The sequence below is a fragment of the Bos grunniens genome, chromosome 9 (assembly GCF_055505025.1).
Source record: "Bos grunniens cultivar Pamir isolate PY7600 chromosome 9, Bosgru_T2T1.0, whole genome shotgun sequence".
Lineage (NCBI taxonomy): Eukaryota > Metazoa > Chordata > Mammalia > Artiodactyla > Bovidae > Bos > Bos grunniens.
Window position 1 is genome coordinate 12,517,758 of NC_141173.1, and position 19,727 is coordinate 12,537,484.

General features: G+C 39.4%; 1 protein-coding gene across 46 annotated transcripts in view; it reads left to right on the forward strand.

Annotated features, from left to right (window-relative positions):
• RIMS1 (regulating synaptic membrane exocytosis 1) overlaps nt 1–19,727 on the forward strand; it is a 607,640-nt gene that overhangs the window by 529,921 nt on the left and 57,992 nt on the right. For 23 of the 46 annotated variants that reach the window (XM_086316267.1, XM_086316269.1, XM_086316268.1 and 20 more), the window contains one exon: nt 2,417–2,652. The exons of 15 other annotated variants lie outside the window; for them this stretch is intronic. In XM_086316267.1, coding sequence (XP_086172393.1) covers nt 2,417–2,652 — 236 coding nt within the window. The remainder of the gene's footprint in view (nt 1–2,416; nt 2,653–19,727) is intronic. 8 more of the 46 variants (XM_086316226.1, XM_086316240.1, XM_086316233.1 and 5 more) reach the window with 2 other exon arrangements.

A 19,727-nucleotide genomic window follows, 5' to 3' on the forward strand; every position in this document is an offset into this window, starting at 1 on the left:
ACAGAATTGAAAATGCCCTAACATGTTCCATTTGAACATATGATGCTGTAGATTCTTCAGGAAACTATTCAGATCACGTAATAATGATTTTTGAGCTTCTAAACAAAATATTTTATTTTTTGAGGGAAAAAAATGTGTCTTACTTATTCATAGACTTACTTTTAACATAACTTCTTAAATCACCCCCCACCAAAAAATGGCAATTGTTTACTGTACAGATTTATCTGATTTTTTTCAGAATTTTTATTTGTTGACATCGTAGAACATTTCATTGCTGTAATTAAATATCCATGAAAAATTTGTGAATCTTCGTCATTGGATACATTTTTATAATAGAACTATTATAGAAAACACCTTCCTGTTCTTTCAAACTTCTCTATAACCTAAATAACAGCATCTAAAATTTAACAATAGTACTTTTGTGCAGTGATTTTTAAAATGCAGATTGAGAGTTGTGATATAATTCTGTTTTCATGAATCATGTGGAGAAAAAAGGTGTGTGTTGGTTTATCTGTACTTTAAAGGTAAAAATAAAATCACTAGAAAAGACGATTTCAGTAACCACTGTGGGGAGTGTGCTGAGGAGACTGATGAGAGATGAAAACTATGGATTTCTCAGTCTCAGGTGTTTGCTTGAAGATGGGTATTATAGTGGTGAAATTGGCCAAATCCTGTCATTTCTGTATATCCTTCAAGCAGAATCGTGTGAATAAAATAGTAGAGAAACCAGACACTAAGAGAGGACTTGAGCAGGATCACAGAGTTAGGAAATACATTCAAATAAATTGGTGAGGACACGAAATAAATTGGCCATAATATTTATATGGAAAGGAAGTCCACTAGAGTTGGGTATATAAACCTCTCAGAAATCAGTGTTAAATTTATTATATGTAAAACTGCCTTTTTAATGTTTGGAAAAAGAGACTGCATAAAATGCATAGTGAAATTACCAGGTTTGCAAATCGCTTTAAAAAGCATTTGGCTTGATGAAAAGGTGATTAGAGTAAAGGGAAACAATGTGAATACCTGAATACTGTCGGTGAATGTTGACATGGACAGATTCAAGAAACACAGCTAGGGTTTAACATTCCAAGTTATTCTGGTCAAATCAGGTCTCAGTTTCTGTTCACGGTCTCTGAAGTGATCCTAAGGTCCAGACAGTCCTCTGTTTTCCCTGCCTTCTGAGCCCCCATACCAGTTTTCCTTTCTGCTGAAACACTCATTGTGTGTGTAACCACAAACATGTTATGTGATCACCAAGGCTTTCTGTTTTATTGTTTCTCATCATATTAGGGTCTACTCTGGCTTGTATAAGAAGTGTCATCACTTAAGCTATATTCAATGGTATCTTTAGTATTTCCAGACAGGAAATAGAAAGTCCAGATGGTGGTAAAGGTCATGGGAGCCAGTTTTTGCAGATATTTTGAGGACACATAAAATAAGAGGGCCATTTCAAAGATATCAAACAGGACTTTTTGGACCAAAAACTGGATAGTCTATGTCAATAATGTAAATGCATAAGTAGCACAGTTAAGATAGAAAGGATCCTACTCCCCTGGCCCTCTCTGCCCTGCCTTCGACTCTAGCTCACGGACACACCTTTGCTTGGGCAGGTAGAGAGGTTTGTCCATTAACCTTCTATGGTACCTGAGCAGAAATTTATTCATTTGGGAAAGAAGTCCAGTGATCTTGTCAGATACACTGAGGCAAGCTCAGGACACAGACGAGTAAGTTTTGCAGAAAGGAACGAAAACAAGGATATCTGGACTCAGAACCTGTGGGTTTGAAGGGTCTAAGGATGAAAATGAGAGGAAACGTGTGGAGGAGATAGACCAGGAGGGGCTAAGTAAGGAGAAGGAGAGAGGCTGGGGGGTTTTCCAGATTAACAGTCTTTCCTGGGTTCACTAAGCCTCAGAGAATAAAAGATGTGCCTATGAGTTGGAATCCCAAAGAGAAACCAGCACAAACGCTGTTTTCATTTTTTTTTAACCTTGTCATATGGCAAATTCAGAGTATCCATTTTTAACAATATTTTTCCCTCCAAAATGTATATGAACTTATCTCATCAACTGAAATATTTTAGCTTTTCCCTGAAAGTAACAGAGGAACTATTGACAAAATTGATCAGTTACATTTACTCCCCGATCACTAGCATCTGTTGCATTTCCTTTTCCTCTCTTCCAGGAGTTGATAGATGACTCTGTGTTGAAATGCTTGTTGCTTCAAGTTGCATCCAGTAAACATTTGACAGTGGTGATGTGATCTTAAGAGTATTCATAGCTGTAGGACTACTACTCAACGGGCTTTTCACTCTAGAATTTTGCCTGGATTATTTCAAAATGAATGAGATTTAGAGTTTCAGTTATGCTGACCTGTAATTTATGGATGCATATATGTTTTTACTTTGTAAATATAGTTCATTTACCCCTAAAATGCAAGGCAGACGGATGGGGACTTCCGGAAGAGCCATCACCAAGAGCACAAGCATGAGCGGAGAGATGTACACACTGGAGCATAATGACGGCAGCCAGTCGGACACAGCTGTGGGCACCGTTGGAGCAGGTGGGAAGAAGAGGAGGTCCAGCCTGAGTGCCAAGGTGGTTGCCATAGTGTCTCGAAGGAGCAGAAGCACATCCCAGCTGAGCCAAACAGGTGAGTGATATGAACTAAAAAATCTCAAGTTCTTACTAGAAAGATGGAGTTGATCTTCATGCTGTGTCTTGTGATGGGCTTTACAGTGTATTGATGCTAAGAATGTTTATTTCTGTTTCTGGAAACCTGTTCCATGTGTGAGTTTATTCTTCTTTTCTGTACAGCTGTCTAACAGGTATCATTTGTCAACCCTAAAGTGGTCAGATGTTTTGGAAAAAAAATTAAGCTGTGTTTACAAATATGCAAGGAAATGCAAAGAAGTATTAAAGAACCAAATTGTTTGAAATGCAAGAAAAGCAACAGGATTCTCCTTTTCAAAATGTTCCTTAATGCAATTACTTCTAATTTAGACTAACTCCATATTGTTATAGAAAAGAAGGTCAGTTGTGCAACTTGAAAAAGTGTGTGATGTAATAATTGGACTGTGATTGCTGTATTTTCAATGCAAGTAAAAAATCTAGCAGTTATTTTTACTTTAGAAAAAAATGGGTCAGTGTATTCATGCGACAAATAATGTTTTAATACAAATTTGAGTTTCAAACATTTTCTACTTCTCATAAATCTTAAAAGCTTTATGTCCACAAGGTATATAGGAGAAAGCAAACACAGAAGGGAGGATGGTTATTTATGTATTCTAAAATATAAAAAAAAGACTGCCTGAAATTATATAACATTTGTTCTTACGTATTAGATAATTTGTTACTAGGCTGAGTACTGCAGAAAACCGAAGGTAAGTGAAATATACAACTGATATTAGCACTTGTTTCTCCTGCCATAATCTTAGTTCCATTTTTTGTTCCTTAAGAGTGAAAGTCTTATTGCAAAATTTAGTTATGCTAAAGCACTTTCATGAAATGCTTTTTTATAGTTAACTTGGCATCCTGGAAACTACATGTTTTATATTATACATTCTACTGGACAAAATGATGAATAAATTAGAAATTGGAAATTTTGAGCCATTCAGAAATTGAACTAGTGCACATAGCTGTTTATCAGAACAGAGGTTTGTCTTTCTGAAAATCACAGGATTAGAAAGGACCTACATAAGCCAGGGTCTAAGAGCTGCCTCTCTGCCATCCCAGGAGGTTGGGCTGTTCATTTTGAAGGAAAATCATGTGTCTTCCTTGGGGTCCTACTTCCTTAGGAGTAGGAGGTGTTTTATCATTGCTTTTGCTTCTTTTATTTTTGACGCTGGTGCTTAGTGGTTTGTAGGATTGATGTAATAAATGATCCTTTCCAGTGGGGGGTGTGGATGGACTTTAACCACCAGATTTCAAATCGCTTTATCACTTGGATGAAATGGAAATTCTCCTTAATGTCCTTCTAGGGAACCAGTGTTTGCTGCAAGTTCGGGGATGGCTTATCTTCTTCCACGGCTTCCACAGTCGGTCTCTTCTCAGTTTCCCCCATAGTTAGCGTGAGTGGAGTTACCTTTTCTTAGAATAAAACACAGCAATAATTAAACATAAGAATTATACCTGAGGCACTGCTTTGCAGGTAATAGATTCAAATGAGTGCCACTGAAACCCTCAACCCCTTTAGTTTAAATTTTATCCCAATTATAATCTTTGCTGAATTTTGAATATCCCCCTCCCAAAAGTCGCATTGTTAGTAACTTCCACTGAATACCCGGGTTTCAGAGATCAGGTTTCAAGGTATAGGGGCAAAAAAGGCTGACAAAGCCAAGGTAACAAAAATAGTTCTATTCCGAAGTGACCGAAGGAATGAAATGTGACTTGCCCTCGGGCTCAGTTTGCCTGTGTAGCGGGTGGGTTTGACTGAAAGTCCACCTCTGAACTTTCCAGGTGTAGGAATTGATGCTTCTTCTACTGCATCGTAATTGTATCTTACATTTGATGACAAGTTTTCTCATTCTTCTTGATCTTCCCAAAGTAATTGACCAACAGTGACAAACCTCAGTTAACTTTCTCTTTGTTTCAGTGGATGGCCTGGTTTGTCTCCCTATTGCTTCTTTTACAAGTGTTTTCTCCCCACTTTTTCAGTGGTTATATTCTCTCCTGTGAAGAGTCACCAAAATTCAGAATTCTCATTCTAGGAAATCTTATTTTTTGTTGCTTCAGCTACTGTGTGAAAGTGAGAGTTGTTCAGTCGTGTCCAGTTCTTTGCAACCCCATAGACGATACAGTGAAGAAGGCAATGGCACTCCACTCCAGTACTCTTGCCTGGAAAATCCCATGGACGGAGGAGCCTGGTGGGCTGAAGTCCATGGCGTCGCTAGGAGTTGGATACGACTGAGTGACTTCACTTTCATTTTTCACTTTCACGCACTGGAGAAGGAAATGGCAACCCACTGCAGTGTTCTTGCCTGGAGAATCCCAGGGACGGGGGAGCCTGGTGGGTTGCCGTCTTTGGGGTCGCACAGAGTCAGACACAACTGAAGCGACTTAGCAGCAGCAGCAGCAGCAGATGATACAGTCCAAGGGATTCTCCAGGCCAGAATACTGGAGTGGGTACCCTTTCCATTCTCCATGGGATCTTCACAGCCCAGGGATCGAACCCAGGTCTCCTGCATTCTAGGCAGATTCTTTATCAGCTGAGCCACAAGGGAAGCCCAAGAGTACTGGAGTGGGTAGCCTGTCCCTTCTCCAGAGGATCTTCCCATCCCAGGAATCAAACCGGGGTCTCCTGCATTGCAGGCAGATTCTTTACCAAATGACCTATCAAGACTGTATACGATCATCAAATTTATTTTTCCATATTTGTCCTCCAAAGAATTATTTCTTAATTTTAACTTCTTATAAGAAAGCCCCTTGGATGGCCTACTTTAAATAAGTGGAACATCTCCACAATTCTGAATTTCGAGGACTTCCTTTCAGTAATGCCATAGTATGTATAGTTACAAACCCTTAGAATAGTTTTCTACTTTTTAAATTTTTCCTTTAACTTGCTTTTCCCCAGGTCCATCATTCCAGAGAAAGCTATGTGATACTTGTCCAATTTTAAGAAACATTATTATAATTGATTTAGATGTCTTCAGTGTGAATTGAACCCAATAATTGCAGACAGGTGAGGGTTTCAGGGGGGCTCCTAAATATATGTATATTTAAGACAAATTTTTAAAATATATTTCATTAAAATATAGTTGATTTATAATGTTGCGTTAATTTCTTATATACAGCAAAGTGATTCACCTATATATATAAACTATAATGCATGTGTGTGTGTTCAGTTAGTCAGTCATGTCAGTCTCTTTGCAACCTTATGGACTGTAGCCCACCAGGCTCCTCTCTCCATGGGATTGTATAGGCAAGAATACTGGAGTGGGTTGCCATTTCCTCTCTGAGGCAGATTCTTTACCACTGAGCCACCTGGGAAGCCCAGTATTATAATATGTGTATATGTACATATATGTCTATTATTTTTCATATTCTTTTCCATGATGGTTTATCATAGGATACTGAATTTAGTTCCCTGTGCTATGCAATAGGATCTTAGTGTTTATCCATCCTATATATAATCATTTGCATCTACTAATCCTGAACTCACAATCCATTCCTGCCCAAGTTGCCTCCCTCTTGGCAACCACAAGTCTCTCCTCTATATCTATGAGTCCATTTCTGTTTTGTGAATAAATTCATTTATGTTGTATTTTAGAATCCACATGTAAATGATATCATATGTTATTTTTCGTTCTCTGACTTACTTCAGTTAGTATGATAATCTTGAGGTACAGCCATGTTGCTGCAAGTAGACATATTTCATCCTTTTTTATGGCTGAGTAATATTCTATTGGATATATGTACCACATCTTTATCCATTTAGCTAAGACAGATTGTCTTATGGTGTCAATTTATCAAAGATTTGGAAGAAGAAAGCAGTCTTACTTATGTATTAAAAGAAACTGGGTATTCTGTGGAAGAGAATGTATTATGTTTAATGTAAATGTCTTCTTATGTTTGTAAAAAAAAAAAAAAAGACCTTAAGGGCTTCTATGACAGTGAGTCTCTGGGATCTTCCCCAAGCACCTCTGCCACACAGATGATGGATAATCAGGGAAACATTAAGCATTCAGAAATAATGTTTAACCGGCTCTTTTTAGAATGGGAGATTTCAAGTATGTTGTTTTATTTGTTTTTCTTTTTATAGCCACAGGTTTGCTCAAGGAGTTTATCTGATTCTTTGTTCAAAATCAAGTAAAATCTATTTCCAAAAAGTGAAGAGCATAGTAAACTATATATATACATACATGTATGTAGTAAATTATGTATGTGATATGTAAGTATGTTCCATTTACTTTGTGCTTATATGTAACTTGCTGTGCACCTCAATATATTTACTGTGCTCTTCAATTATGTATAATCATTTATGTTGAATATTTCAAGTATAAGCAATGCTAATATTTTTAAATCACCTTTAGCACAATATTCATAATGAAAGTAGCAATTTTTAAATGTATTTTTTAACTAGGAGACTGATATAAACAGAAATGTTTCCAAAAACGCTACCGCTGATGAATGGGTTCAAACCATCAGGCACATAGCTCAAAATTTGTTCAGTGTGCAACAGCTGAATTAGATTGAAAAGGGTGTGAGGAGTGGGAGGAAAAGGAAACTTTAAGAAAAAGCTCCTGATCCAGGAGTGTTTTGGAATTGAATGAAGCTCTGGTTCATTCGATGTAGGGCCAGGCCTTAGGATATGAGGAAGTTTGGGGCCTAATGTAGGTATAGCCTGGCCTGTATAGCCTGAGGTTTGCTTCACTAAATGAAGGCTCTTTTGAGAAAGATCATCCTTACGTACACCCTGTATTTACCTACAAGTGAAGATAATTGTGGTGATAGTTATCATAATAATGATAAGTATTCATATATCTAAATGATTTAAACCAGGGTATTTGCATTTCTAGAGCTTTTTCCATGTACCCCTAAGTTATACAGATACAGGTGTGTGTGTATAACTTCAATCCATGATTGGTGACAAAAACATTGTGATTAGAACTTTTAGCTTTTTTGAAGAAGACACCTATAAATGTAAAAGTATTATGAGCTTTATAGGCTAGAAACTACTTAATTTATTTTACCATATTATTGAATATTTGTCTCTCCAGGACTGTACCAGGAACAATGGGTATTTCAAAATTTAGAAGCATCATTCCTAGTGGACATAAATCATTCATATTTGAAATAAACAAGAATTGAAGAGCTCAAAGAGAAAACATAAAGCCAGATGCCAAATGTAACAAAACCCAGTGCCATTTGTGTGTATTACCAAGGGAAGTGGGAAGACAAATAGGTCAAAGGACTAAATTTCTTAGGATAAGAACACATGCAGAATCGGCAGCTAATTATAGTCTAGACATTTAATGTAATTATTATTTGTTATATCATTAACAACTGATGATACTTCATTAACTAGATTAATATCATCTTTTCCTACATACTGGCAGGATTTTGGTGATTGTGCATTGATTAAATTATGGAAAATGTTGCAGGACTTTGTTATACTGTCAGATTTTCCAGGCAAGAGTACTGGAGTGGGTTGCCATTGCCTTCTCCATCATGTACTAAGACCATACTAGAAAAGTCACTTCTGTGTTCCTTTAAGAACAGATATTTTGTACCATTCCAACATTTTCCACCATCCACATTTCTGCTTCCCCTGTGAAAATCCTTTCTTTAAAGACCTGCTCAAAATCCTCTTAAGTCATCTCGTGGTGTTATTTCAAGGTTTTCTAGTGTCTTTTTCCTCTGAATTCCTGTAGATCCTGACTTCACTGTCAACTTGCTGCAAACCCAAACATTCTGGGGCCACTGCCATGAGCAAAGCAATAAGGAAATAATGATTAATAAAAATTCTCACCTGGACACAGAGAAACAAACAAAAAACAAAAATAAAAAAAATTCAGTGACCTGAAAATGATTCACACTCCCTCTGAGAGAAATCTGAGTCTATATATAAAAATACCTTCCAGCCACACTGTGCTTCTTCCTCTTGTCCTGTGTACACCAGGGTGAGTGGGACAGGGCCCAGGTCCCCATGGACTGCACCGAGTCCAGAAGCCCAGCTAAGCTTGCTCCTTCTGCCTTCCTGACCCGACACATTTAGCGTCATCTATTCTAGGCACAGACATTTCCAAAAGACTGAAGTTTTAGGCCTGCCTTCCTGCTGCTGTTTTTCTTCAGAAATCCTGAAGCAAGGAAGCATAAACTAATTTTGTGGCAATTATTAAGAGGCCAGTAATTTTGTGGAAAGGGGAAAAGAAAATGCTGGAAGAAAAATACAAGATGTATGTCAATAAATTACCTAGCCTGTGAACCCAATTTGGCTTGAAGCAAAGATGTATGAAAGAGCCGTAATGGGAAATATGTTTTGGAAAGAAGATTGGAGCTAGGTCTTCAAACCATCTAAAGTACTCTGCTCACTATTTTTATGGAGAGCTTTTAATTGAGAATAGAAGAAATGAAACTGTGTCCCCAGAAGCTTAAGTGGAAGCAAGATGTACAAAATAGTGAGGAAGCAGAAAGGTCAGAGTGAGGCTAGTGAATGAAATGGAATAATGTGACGTAGTTAGAAAAAGAGCCATAAAGAGGGACAGGGATGAGCTTGTTGCAATAAAGTAAGAACCCAAATGGAGAGAGAACAAAATGAGAGACCCACATTTAGGGGTAACTGGTGAGAGAACTGGGGGGTGTGTGGGTCAGGATTCAGGGAAAGAGTGAGTGAGCAAGGAGAAGGAGAAATAGACCCAAGGGAAGGCAGGGTTTCCCAGAGAGGCTGCTGAATCCCCAGAAAGAAAGGGAGGCCAGGGAGTACAGACTGCTGGAGTCTGCAGCTGCAGGGTCGCTCTGCCTGGCCCAGTCGGGGAGGACAGGGGTCCTCAGTGTGGGCGGCTCGCCAGGGGGGAGACCGTTCCTCTCTCCATTCGGTCTGCATTTCAGGTGGAACTACCATCTCCTAGATTTGGGATGGGCCTGCTGGAGATCAGGCTGGAGGGTCTACCATGAGATATACTGGGGATTCCCCCAAAACCTATCAGATGAATGGGGCTGGAAAGATGAGAGAGAGGGAATTATTACGAACTTATCTTCAGAAGGCATCATGAAGGGAAGAGCTCAATGTGAACAGTCTGTCTTTCATTCATTCTACCAGCATTTATTGACTATTTTTCATGTACCAGACTCTGTCATCAAAAGGATGTTAGGAGCAGGTAAAGTGTGTGTGTGTGGACACGTGTGCACACACGTGTCTCAGAACAAAGGGGATCTGGGCATTTTTCCAGGATGACATGTGGAAGAGGCACCTCTGGGTGAAGATATGGAAAAATTTGAGATACAGTACAAAGAATTTAAAGTACTGGAGCAAAATCCCAAAGAGCAAAGTAGTTAATTTGAGGACACAAAGTTATTCTTGGAGAGAGGGCAGGATGGTTCTGTCCCTGTTTGATAGAAAAGAGGAAATGGTTGAAATCCAGAGGAGTATTGCAGTGGGGTTCCTGAGTAGTGAAGGAGCCTGTGTCCAGGGCGATATGAGTAAAGGGAGGGTTCAGGGTGAAGAGTGTAGTAGAGAGATGGTCATTTGTGTCGATCAGAGTACGGCCAACCTGTACCCATGTTCCTGAGTTTGGATGATGGAAGTCTCCAAAAGTAGCTTTAGAAACATCTCCCAGGGTCTGTGTCATCCCTGCAGGCTTCTGAGTCATCGTGGCTATTCTTTTATCCCTCAAGTCATCCCCGAAGTTTCTGCATCTCTGCTGTCCTCCCAGAATTTCTGCAGTCATTGTTGAGTCTTTGAGTTTTTGTGGTTCTGACATGAGGAATGGTTGGATCCAGACCCATTTTGGAAGCTCACTGTCTTGGGATGCCATCTGCTCCTTAGGTGACTGTCTCTATTGTGAGTATTATTCTCACAGAAGAAAAGGGAAGTCCTGCCTTCTCTCTTATCTGTGGATATTCCTCTTCCCAAGGCAGAGACCAGACCTTTTTTCTCACTCAGAATATGGGTCAGGGGATTTCCCTGGTGGTCCAGTGGTTAAGACTTTGCCTTCCAATGCAGGGAATGCAAGTTCAATCCCTGGTTGAGGAGCTGAGATCCCACCAAAAATCCAGAACATAAAAACAGAAGTAACAATGTGCGTGCATACAGTGGCTCAGTTGTGTCTAACTCTTTGTGACCCCATGGCCATGGACTGTCGCCCATCAGGCTCCTCTGTCCATGGGATTTCCTAGCAAGATTACTGTAGTGGGTTGCCATTTCCTCCTCCAGGGGATCCTCCCTACCCAGGGATCGAACCCTCTGCATTGGAAGGCAGATTCTTTACCACTGAGTTACCTGGGAAGCCCGTGAAATAATAGTGTAACAAATTCAATGGAGACTTTGAAAATGGTACACATTAGGGTAAAAAAAAGAAAACTTAAAAAAAAGAATATGGATCAAAAAGACTTTTTTTTTTTTTTTTTGCTTTGGCAATTTAGCTCAAGGAAATCATTTCATTACCATCATGGGGATGAAAAGAAACATTTCAGAAGGTCCATAGAGTATTAAAAACTGTATAGATAGAGTTCATTATTCTACAAAATCATACAGGTAAAAACTTAAGTATTCTAAGAAGTTTTAGCTAGACTTATGGATAGTTAATTTCAGAGTAGCTTAATAAGAGTTAATGAATATCCAAGGCATATCTCTAACCTCTCAAGACATAGATAGAAACTAACCATAGTACCCTTGATCCATTGTCAAGAAAAGAACAATATACACAAAACTTGAACTGTAATCCACTTATCCCTAAAGGAGTAGTTCCTGAAAAAGCTAATTTACCCATGAGCTCAAGGCATTATTTTAAGATTTATGTTGTTCGTAGTCAATAAGCATTCCAAGAAAATGTCCAAGTTATTAAATGCTCTTCTGCTTATCTTTTTTCAGGTTTCTTCTTCAGAACCTCACAGTTAAGGCGAGTCATGGAATAAACCACACACCAGCTTAGACCTCATACTTTATTTACTTAGAAAAAATGATTGTCTTACATTTGTCTTAGGACTTGTTTTTAATCTTTCCAAGCTATCCAATTTACCAGAATATTCTGCATAGTTTAAATCTAGTGCTTCTTTGTCCGTGCTCTCTGCCTGTTCCTTTGCACAAGCAATTGTAGAGCTGGAGGAGAGGGTGCCACAGTGATTTTACTGGACAGTCTAAGAAAAGTTTTCTTGACTCTGCTGATGTTAATACTGGAAGCAAAACATTTTTACAAAGAATGGGCATCCCTCCTCCAAAGTTTCAGAAACTGAGAGCTACTGTAGATGAAAATCTTGCTGAAATTGAAGTGCCTTGTTTGTGCCTCATTTAATCATTTAATAGTGCTAGGGAAACATTCTGAGGAACGTCATGTTTCATGTTCTTTGTTTCCTGAACACACGGTCGTGGTGCCAGAAATGATTTTCGGTCTGCAAAACCATCAGATGAATGTAAGCATGGGTTCTTTTATTTACCGCTGGTGTCTGGCTTAGGAATTCACTACTGTTAATAGAGATTTAATGCCGCAAGAGTAACTCATCTGCATCAAGAGATGCCCTAATAAGGATTCGTAGTTTTAAACATACGCCAGCTGCTCTATTTTTGTTCTTTTCCTTGCTCTGAACTATAAATTTTGGTGTGGCTAATAGGTAGATACACTTTTAGTTTGGTTTGGCAGAAAAAAGTGGAATTCATTTTTATAATTAATTTGAATTTTAGGACTTGGAGGAAGAAAGAAATACATTTATTAAGTAACTTAAAAGCATAATACTAAGTATACCTTTAATTATAAATTCCTTTCATTATAATTATACATTCTTGTTGACCAGTACTAAGGTAATTTTTACACATGAGATCAGTTTCAGAATGGATGTTCTAAAGTACTTCAGGTAGCTCAAATGTAACAATAAATATGTCTGATTATTTTTCCAGATGACCAATTTCAGTGCATCCTCATCTAATGCAGACTGGCTTTCAATAAAGTTTTTTTATTGATTTCTTTGCTAATGATTTTTTTCAGTTTTAAACCCAAAAAGAATAAAAAGCAGATTCATCAAACTCCCGTAGTATCACCACTTATTGCAAATTCACTGCAAAAATATTAGGAGTGTATGATTAGCTAATCGTTTATGCATTTTATTATTAATATTGATAAAGCTATCAGCAATTAAAGCTATTATTTATTAATCACCATCAGCCAGCTGGCATTTTAATTATTTTGCATATATTAATGTCTGTGGTTCTCAAGACACAGCCACGAGGCACTATTATTATTGACACTTTATGGGTTTCATGACTTGTCCAAGGCCAAACAACCCTTAGAAGTTCAAGTAGAATTTACATTCATAACCACTTCACTGTAATCTCATTCAACTGCGTGGACACACAGAGAAATACCTTTCTTTTTAGCTTTTTAGAAACAATCATAGTCTCATAATATTTCATTTTGTTCTAAAATACGGCCTTTTTTTGGCTTTTAAAATAACCTGTATTTAGGATGACCACTGCAGAAGGTTTGTCTAGGGTTGATTTGGGAAAAGGTGGAACAGTGTAAGAGGAATCACAGTGCTTTGTATCTAGGAGTCAGTGGTTCAGGGGATGGGATGTCAGACATGAGAGTGTGTTATGTTGCCTTTTAAGGAGAGAGTGATTGTTGGAAAAAAGCATTATTTGTCACTTTGGTCCAGTTTGCAGTGAGGGCAGCGATTGGAAAGGGTTTTTGAGGAGACTAAGGATCCTCAGCATATAAATGGCAACTGGGGTCAGTGAATGTGCTTAGGAAGAAAATGCAGATCGATTTTCCAGATCCTCTTCCAAAAGGGAAGTAGATCTATAAAACAGAAGAAAACAGAAAGGGGAAGGCCTTTCTGAGCCTCAGTTTCCCCAACTCTGAAATGGAATGATAAACCACACCGACCTGAGAGTACTGTTGAAAAGATTAAATGAGCATCTACGTTAAGAATTTAGCAAAGGACCTGGCATATGAAAAGGAATCAATAATAATAATGGTTAGTGACTTTAATAACTCTGAGAAAACAAAGATAAGAATAGCAGGCAAAGAACAGTGTCGGTGACATCGCTCTTTGGGTGGGAGGAGACTGGACTCTTCCTGCATCAGTGCTTCCAAAGTTCCTCTTATCCGACACCCTCTGAGGAGCTGGTGGGGTCGTAGCACTGACCTCAGGTACCTGCCTAGACGTGGTTGCACACACCACCCTGCGACACACGGGGCATCTGTGGGCTCCCTGACCTGCAAGGCCTGCTCCAGGGCCTCCTCCCCAGACCTTTACCCAGCCTTTTCTATACAAGATCTGGGGTCAGTAGGCTCTGGCCCACAGCCTGTGTTTTTTAATGGCCCATGAGCTAAGCATAATTTTTCTGTTTTTTTTCAAATGGTTGGAAAAAAATCATAATATTTTGTGACTCATGAAAAGATGTGAAATTCAGGGTTGGCATCCATAAATACAGTTTTGTACAGGTGTTCCCCGGCTGCTTTTATGCTAAAAAAGCAGAGACCATGTGGCCAGTACAGCCTGAAATATTAACACCCTGGTCCTTTAAAAAGCAAGTTTCAGGATCATTTTTATAGACTCTCTCTATATATATCTATATCTATATCTATATCTATATCTATATCTATATATATGTTAATATATGATACTTGTTTTTCTTGAGTGGGATAGGAGGTGGGATGGAGGCTCAAAAGGGAGGGGATACATGCATACTTATGACTGATTCATGTTGTTGTACAGCAAAAACCAGCAAGACTTTGTAATGCAATTATCCTCCAATTAAAATTTATTGTTATTATTTTTTTATTAAAGAAAGTTTTATGGCTGTTGCTCCAGCTTGAGAGCTCAGTGGTTCTATTAGGGAACAGGATCTTTTCTAGAGTTCCCTAAACAGGGTCTCTGCTTTTCAAAGGCAGTTGTTAGTTTACACTATTACACCATGAACTTTGCTCTTGCCTCCCTTACTCATGCAAAGGTTACATTTAAACGGTGGGCCCATCGATATCATCTGTCATTAGATCAACGAGTCTCCAAAATGAAAGTATATCTCTGAGAGAACACGAATCTTTAGATCTTCAACTTTGCCCTAAAAATTGATCCCTGATTTAGCTGCTGACATAAAGTAGTAAAAGCACTTTCCCTCAAAAGCACTTCGTTTTCACAGTTGGGCATTCAGGGACTTTGTTATTTCACTGGTGATTATATGCCCAGCATCTAGCACATGGCCTGGCCTGGGCACACACAGATTGTTCAGAATGCATGAAAGTTCGGAAAGAGTTTTCTGTATTCCCTTTCTTCACAAGCCGCTGAGTCCTCCTCACACTCTGGTCTGAATTCTGCCTACCCAGTTTCCCCAGACTGTTCTTACGAAGGTCACAGAAAGTCAACGGGCATGAATTTGATTGGGAGAAAATTTAACGTACAGTAGAGGTCATAGGTATTCTGACCTATGATACAAACAGGAGATGTGTATAATAGAAAAATGTTTGTGAAGATTATTTATTTGTTTTTATTTGACATGACTAAATGTTTCTCTTACATGTGTCACTTCCTGTCTAACAATGCCCAGCCAGACTTACCTACCTTCAGTTCACAAAACACCTTAAAGCTTCCTTCTTTGTAGCTTTACAGGTGTTGAAAGTTCTTCTTTTTTTAAATTAATTTTCACTGGTATATAATTGATTTACAATGTTGTCTTAGTTCCTGTTGTACAGCAAAAGGAATCAGTTAAACATACACATATATTCATTCTTTTTAGATCCTTTTCCTATATAGGTCATTACAAAGTGTTGAGTAGAGTTCCTTGTGTTATACAGCAGGTTATCAATTATCTATTTTATATATATTAATGTGTGTGTGTCAACCCCAATCTTCTAATTTATCCTCCCATCCCTTTATCTCCTGGGTAACTACATGTGTTTTCTGTCTCTGTGACTGTTTCTGTTTTGTAAGTAAGTTCATTTGTACCGTTTTTTAAGCCTGTCAAAATCCTTCTCTGCATCCAGGCCCTACCCAAATCCCAACCTCCTGTCTGGGCTAAAAGCGGTCTCTGAATTCCTGCAAGATTTTTCTGGTTCTCCAGTGGTGTGGTTTAAGTATTTATCTGCCATTTAAGTGTCTGTGGAAGTCTTATCACAAGATGAACTTAGAAGTTACCCAAGGACAGTTATCCTTCAGCAGGTGTGTTTCCCCAGGGACAGTTACCCTGCAGCAGGTGTGTTTCCCCAGGGACAGTTACCCTGCAGCAGGTGGGCTTCCCCAGGGACAGTTACCCTGCAGCAGGTGTGTTTCCCCAGGGACAGTTACCCTGCAGCAGGTGTGTTTCCCCAGGGACAGTTATCCTGCAGCTGGTGTGCTTCCCCAGGGACAGTTATCCTGCAGCTGGTGTGCTTCCCCAGGGACAGTTACCCTACAGCAGGTGTGTTTCCCCAGGGACAGTTACCCTGCAGCGGGTGTGTTTCCCCAGGGACAGTTACCCTGCAGCGGGTGTGTTTCCCCAGGGACAGTTACCCTGCAGCGGGTGTGCTTCCCCAGGGACAGTTACCCTGCAGCGGGTGTGCTTCCCCGGGGACAGTTATCCTGCAACGGGTGTGCTTCCCCGGGGACAGTTATCCTGCAGCAGGTGTGTTTCCCCGGGGACAGTTACCCTGCAGCGGGTGTGCTTCCCCAGGGACAGTTACCCTGCAGCGGGTGTGTTTCCCCAGGGACAGTTACCCTGCAGCGGGTGTGCTTCCCCAGGGACAGTTATCCTGCAGCGGGTGTGCTTCCCCAGGGACAGTTATCCTGCAGCGGGTGTGCTTCCCCAGGGACAGTTACCCTGCAGCGGGTGTGCTTCCCCAGGGACAGTTACCCTGCAGCGGGTGTGCTTCCCCAGGGACAGTTATCCTGCAGTGGGTGTGCTTCCCCGGGGACAGTTACCCTGCAGCAGGTGTGTTTCCCCGGGGACAGTTATCCTGCAACAGGTGTGCTTCCCCAGGGACAGTTACCCTGCAGCGGGTGTGCTTCCCCAGGGACAGTTATCCTGCAGTGGGTGTGCTTCCCCGGGGACAGTTATCCTGCAGCGGGTGTGCTTCCCCAGAGACAGTTATCCTGCAGCGGGTGTGCTTCCCCAGGGACAGTTACCCTGCAGCGGGTGTGCTTCCCCAGGGACAGTTACCCTGCAGCGGGTGTGCTTCCCCAGGGACAGTTATCCTGCAGCGGGTGTGTTTCCCCAGGGACAGTTACCCTGCAGCAGATGTGTTTCCCCAGGGACAGTTACCCTGCAGCAGGTGTGTTTCCCCAGGGACAGTTACCCTGCAGCAGGTGTGTTTCCCCAGGGACAGTTACCCTGCAGCAGGTGTGCTTCCCCAGGGACAGTTATCCTGCAGCTGGTGTGTTTCCCCAGGGACAGTTATCCTGCAGCGGGTGTGTTTCCCCAGGGACAGTTATCCTGCAGCGGGTGTGTTTCCCCAGGGACAGTTATCCTGCAGCGGGTGTGTTTCCCCAGGGACAGTTATCCTGCAGCAGGTGTGTTTTGCTCTCACACAACCTAGTGTCTTCAGAGCAGGAGGGTCTTGGATGCACGTGATACTGACCTAGTGAGAACAGCTCAGATGGTGACTCACTGATCCTTTAGCATTGAGACATGCTTTGATTAGTGGACAATTTTCAAAAGGTAATTTTTCTTCTATGTTGGGTTTTGTTATTCTTAGGAAATCTACTCAGAAGTAGAAGTAACTTTTCTATACTTCTTCTACCTACCTTTCCCTTATTTCTCTTCTTGGCTTATACATCACTTCAGAAGCACCTAGGCATTGATCTAGATATGTTTTACTGGTCAATTCCACCTGCTTTCAAGTTTTAACGCTTCTACAAGTAATTATAGATAATTATCATTTGAGTTTTGAGACAGTAAATGAATTGTTGTGATGGTAACTTCCTTACCTTTACAATAAAAGTCAAATAAAGTAGCACTTTATTGGGAAATTGCTGAGAGACAAAAGTTGGCATTGATGATTTATGATGCTACTATGTATATCACTCCAGTTAATAAAGGTTTGGCTATTAATCTTGTGAAAATGCTTAGTAAGAAATGCAAAAATATCCATTTTTAAAAAGAAATCTTTTATTGGCAATAGAAACAGAAGGTCCTGCTATATATAATGGCCCTACTATAACTTCTTTGCAAGTCAGCTAGTGAATTCCTACATGGAAAATAAAACTTCTGATTTGGGGTCAGTACATTGTGATACTTATTATAAAATCATTTACATTGTAAGGATTCTTTTCTTATGAATAAAGAATGTGTACACACAATGATTAGTCATAGTTGTAGTGAGACTTAACAGACTTTATCTAGGACTGCAGGAGAAATAACAGTTAATATTCCAGATTCAAACTCAATTTCTTGGGATAATTTTGAAAGTAGAAATAGCGCATTCCTTCCACTCTTAATTTGAAACTCTAAAACCTCTGACGATTTATCAAATAGTAAAGTTAATAATCTATTATACTTAGGAAAGTTTCAAATGGAAAAGGTTATAAATTATACTTAGTAACTAAGTAAATTTGCTTTTATACCTAAGCATATACCTTCATTGAAACATTTGCTATTATCTAATGAAGTAAAGGTATATCAATTGGGAAATAAAACCAAATTGATGAAGATGTTAATTTAATACTTTTAGCATTCTGAAATTGAAAAGGTAAAACAGAGTCCTTGATCTGTCTCCTTACATTCTGGAAACTGGAAATAGCTGCAAAGCTGCTAGTGAGGGAGAGCTCTTGAGAGAACCTGTTGATTTGAAGCCCACAGGAAAATACATCCAAGAGATAGTTAATTGACTTTAGGTGGTCTAACCTGTTGCTAAAAATGCCGGCCTTATTTACAACATCTACCTCAGGAAATTCACCTAAACAATTACTTGGTGGTTTTTAAAATGAAAAAAAAAAAAAAAGAAAAGAAAGGAAGGGAAGATGGAGAGATAGAAAAAGAGTTAAAATTATTTTAAGAGAGTTGCATAAAATTTCATGGAGATTCTTAGATATTCATCAAATCATTGACCATCAAAAATTGATCAAATTTTGATGAATATTTGATATTCATCAAAATATTAACATGTATATTGGAGACTTACAGCAAGATCAGAAAAGGAACATTTTACCCCCAAAGTAGAAATTTACTTTCAATTCTGTCTTCTCATGGATTATTCCTTATTGTTTCTTTCAAAGTAAACACTCAAAAGTATTATATTTTGTGAGGAGAACCCATCCACTTATGTAGATTATGAATGATTTTGATATTTAATCTAAATTTTACAGACAGAAACACGAAAGAATAAAGGCTGAATTCAAATATATGTTAATGTTGCATTCAGTGCATTGACCAGGTGATAGAGCATCTTTATTTCCAGAGTTGCTTAAATCTAGTCTGAGTGCAGTTTCGAGCAGTATATTGATTTTCATTTCAAGGTGTATGTGGCCTGAGTCCCAGGTTCCTTGGTGAGACTGCCTGCATCCAAGTGGTAACAACTCAGTGATGATGGGAATCTGCCAGCTCCCTCTGCTTTTCCAGACCCCTCCCTGGGCTTTTTAATTCATATTCTGCACGTCCTAGATTCTCTGGCCCAGGTAGAATGGTCTGACAATTGGGTACACATCCTTTCACTCTGTAAATGGCTTCGTAACACTATTCAGAGTAATGCCAGTTCTCTTACTCTTTTGTTCTGCTTTTATATTTTTAGAGTTGTTGCTCATCACATACCCTTTAGCTAAGCATTTCAGAAAAAGCCTCTGCCCTTTGGAACTCTGCCCTGGGTATTCTTCGTGGTCCACAAGAAAGGGAAAGCACTCCCCTTGCCCTTCATTTGTTTACAAGCTCTTTGACTAAGTAGCGCATCAACAGGGGAAGACCTGCCCTACCTTTTTATATTTGACTAAGCACACACACACCTTTTTATAAAACTTTATAGTTTTATAAAGTCTCATTTTTATCATTGAACAAGTGCAAAATGACTGAAAAATTTTAAAATCAGAGCTTGAATCATATGAGGAAAGATCAGAAATGCATTAATTGAAGGAAGTGCCCAAAGAAAATGAGTTTTAAAGTGAAATGTGATA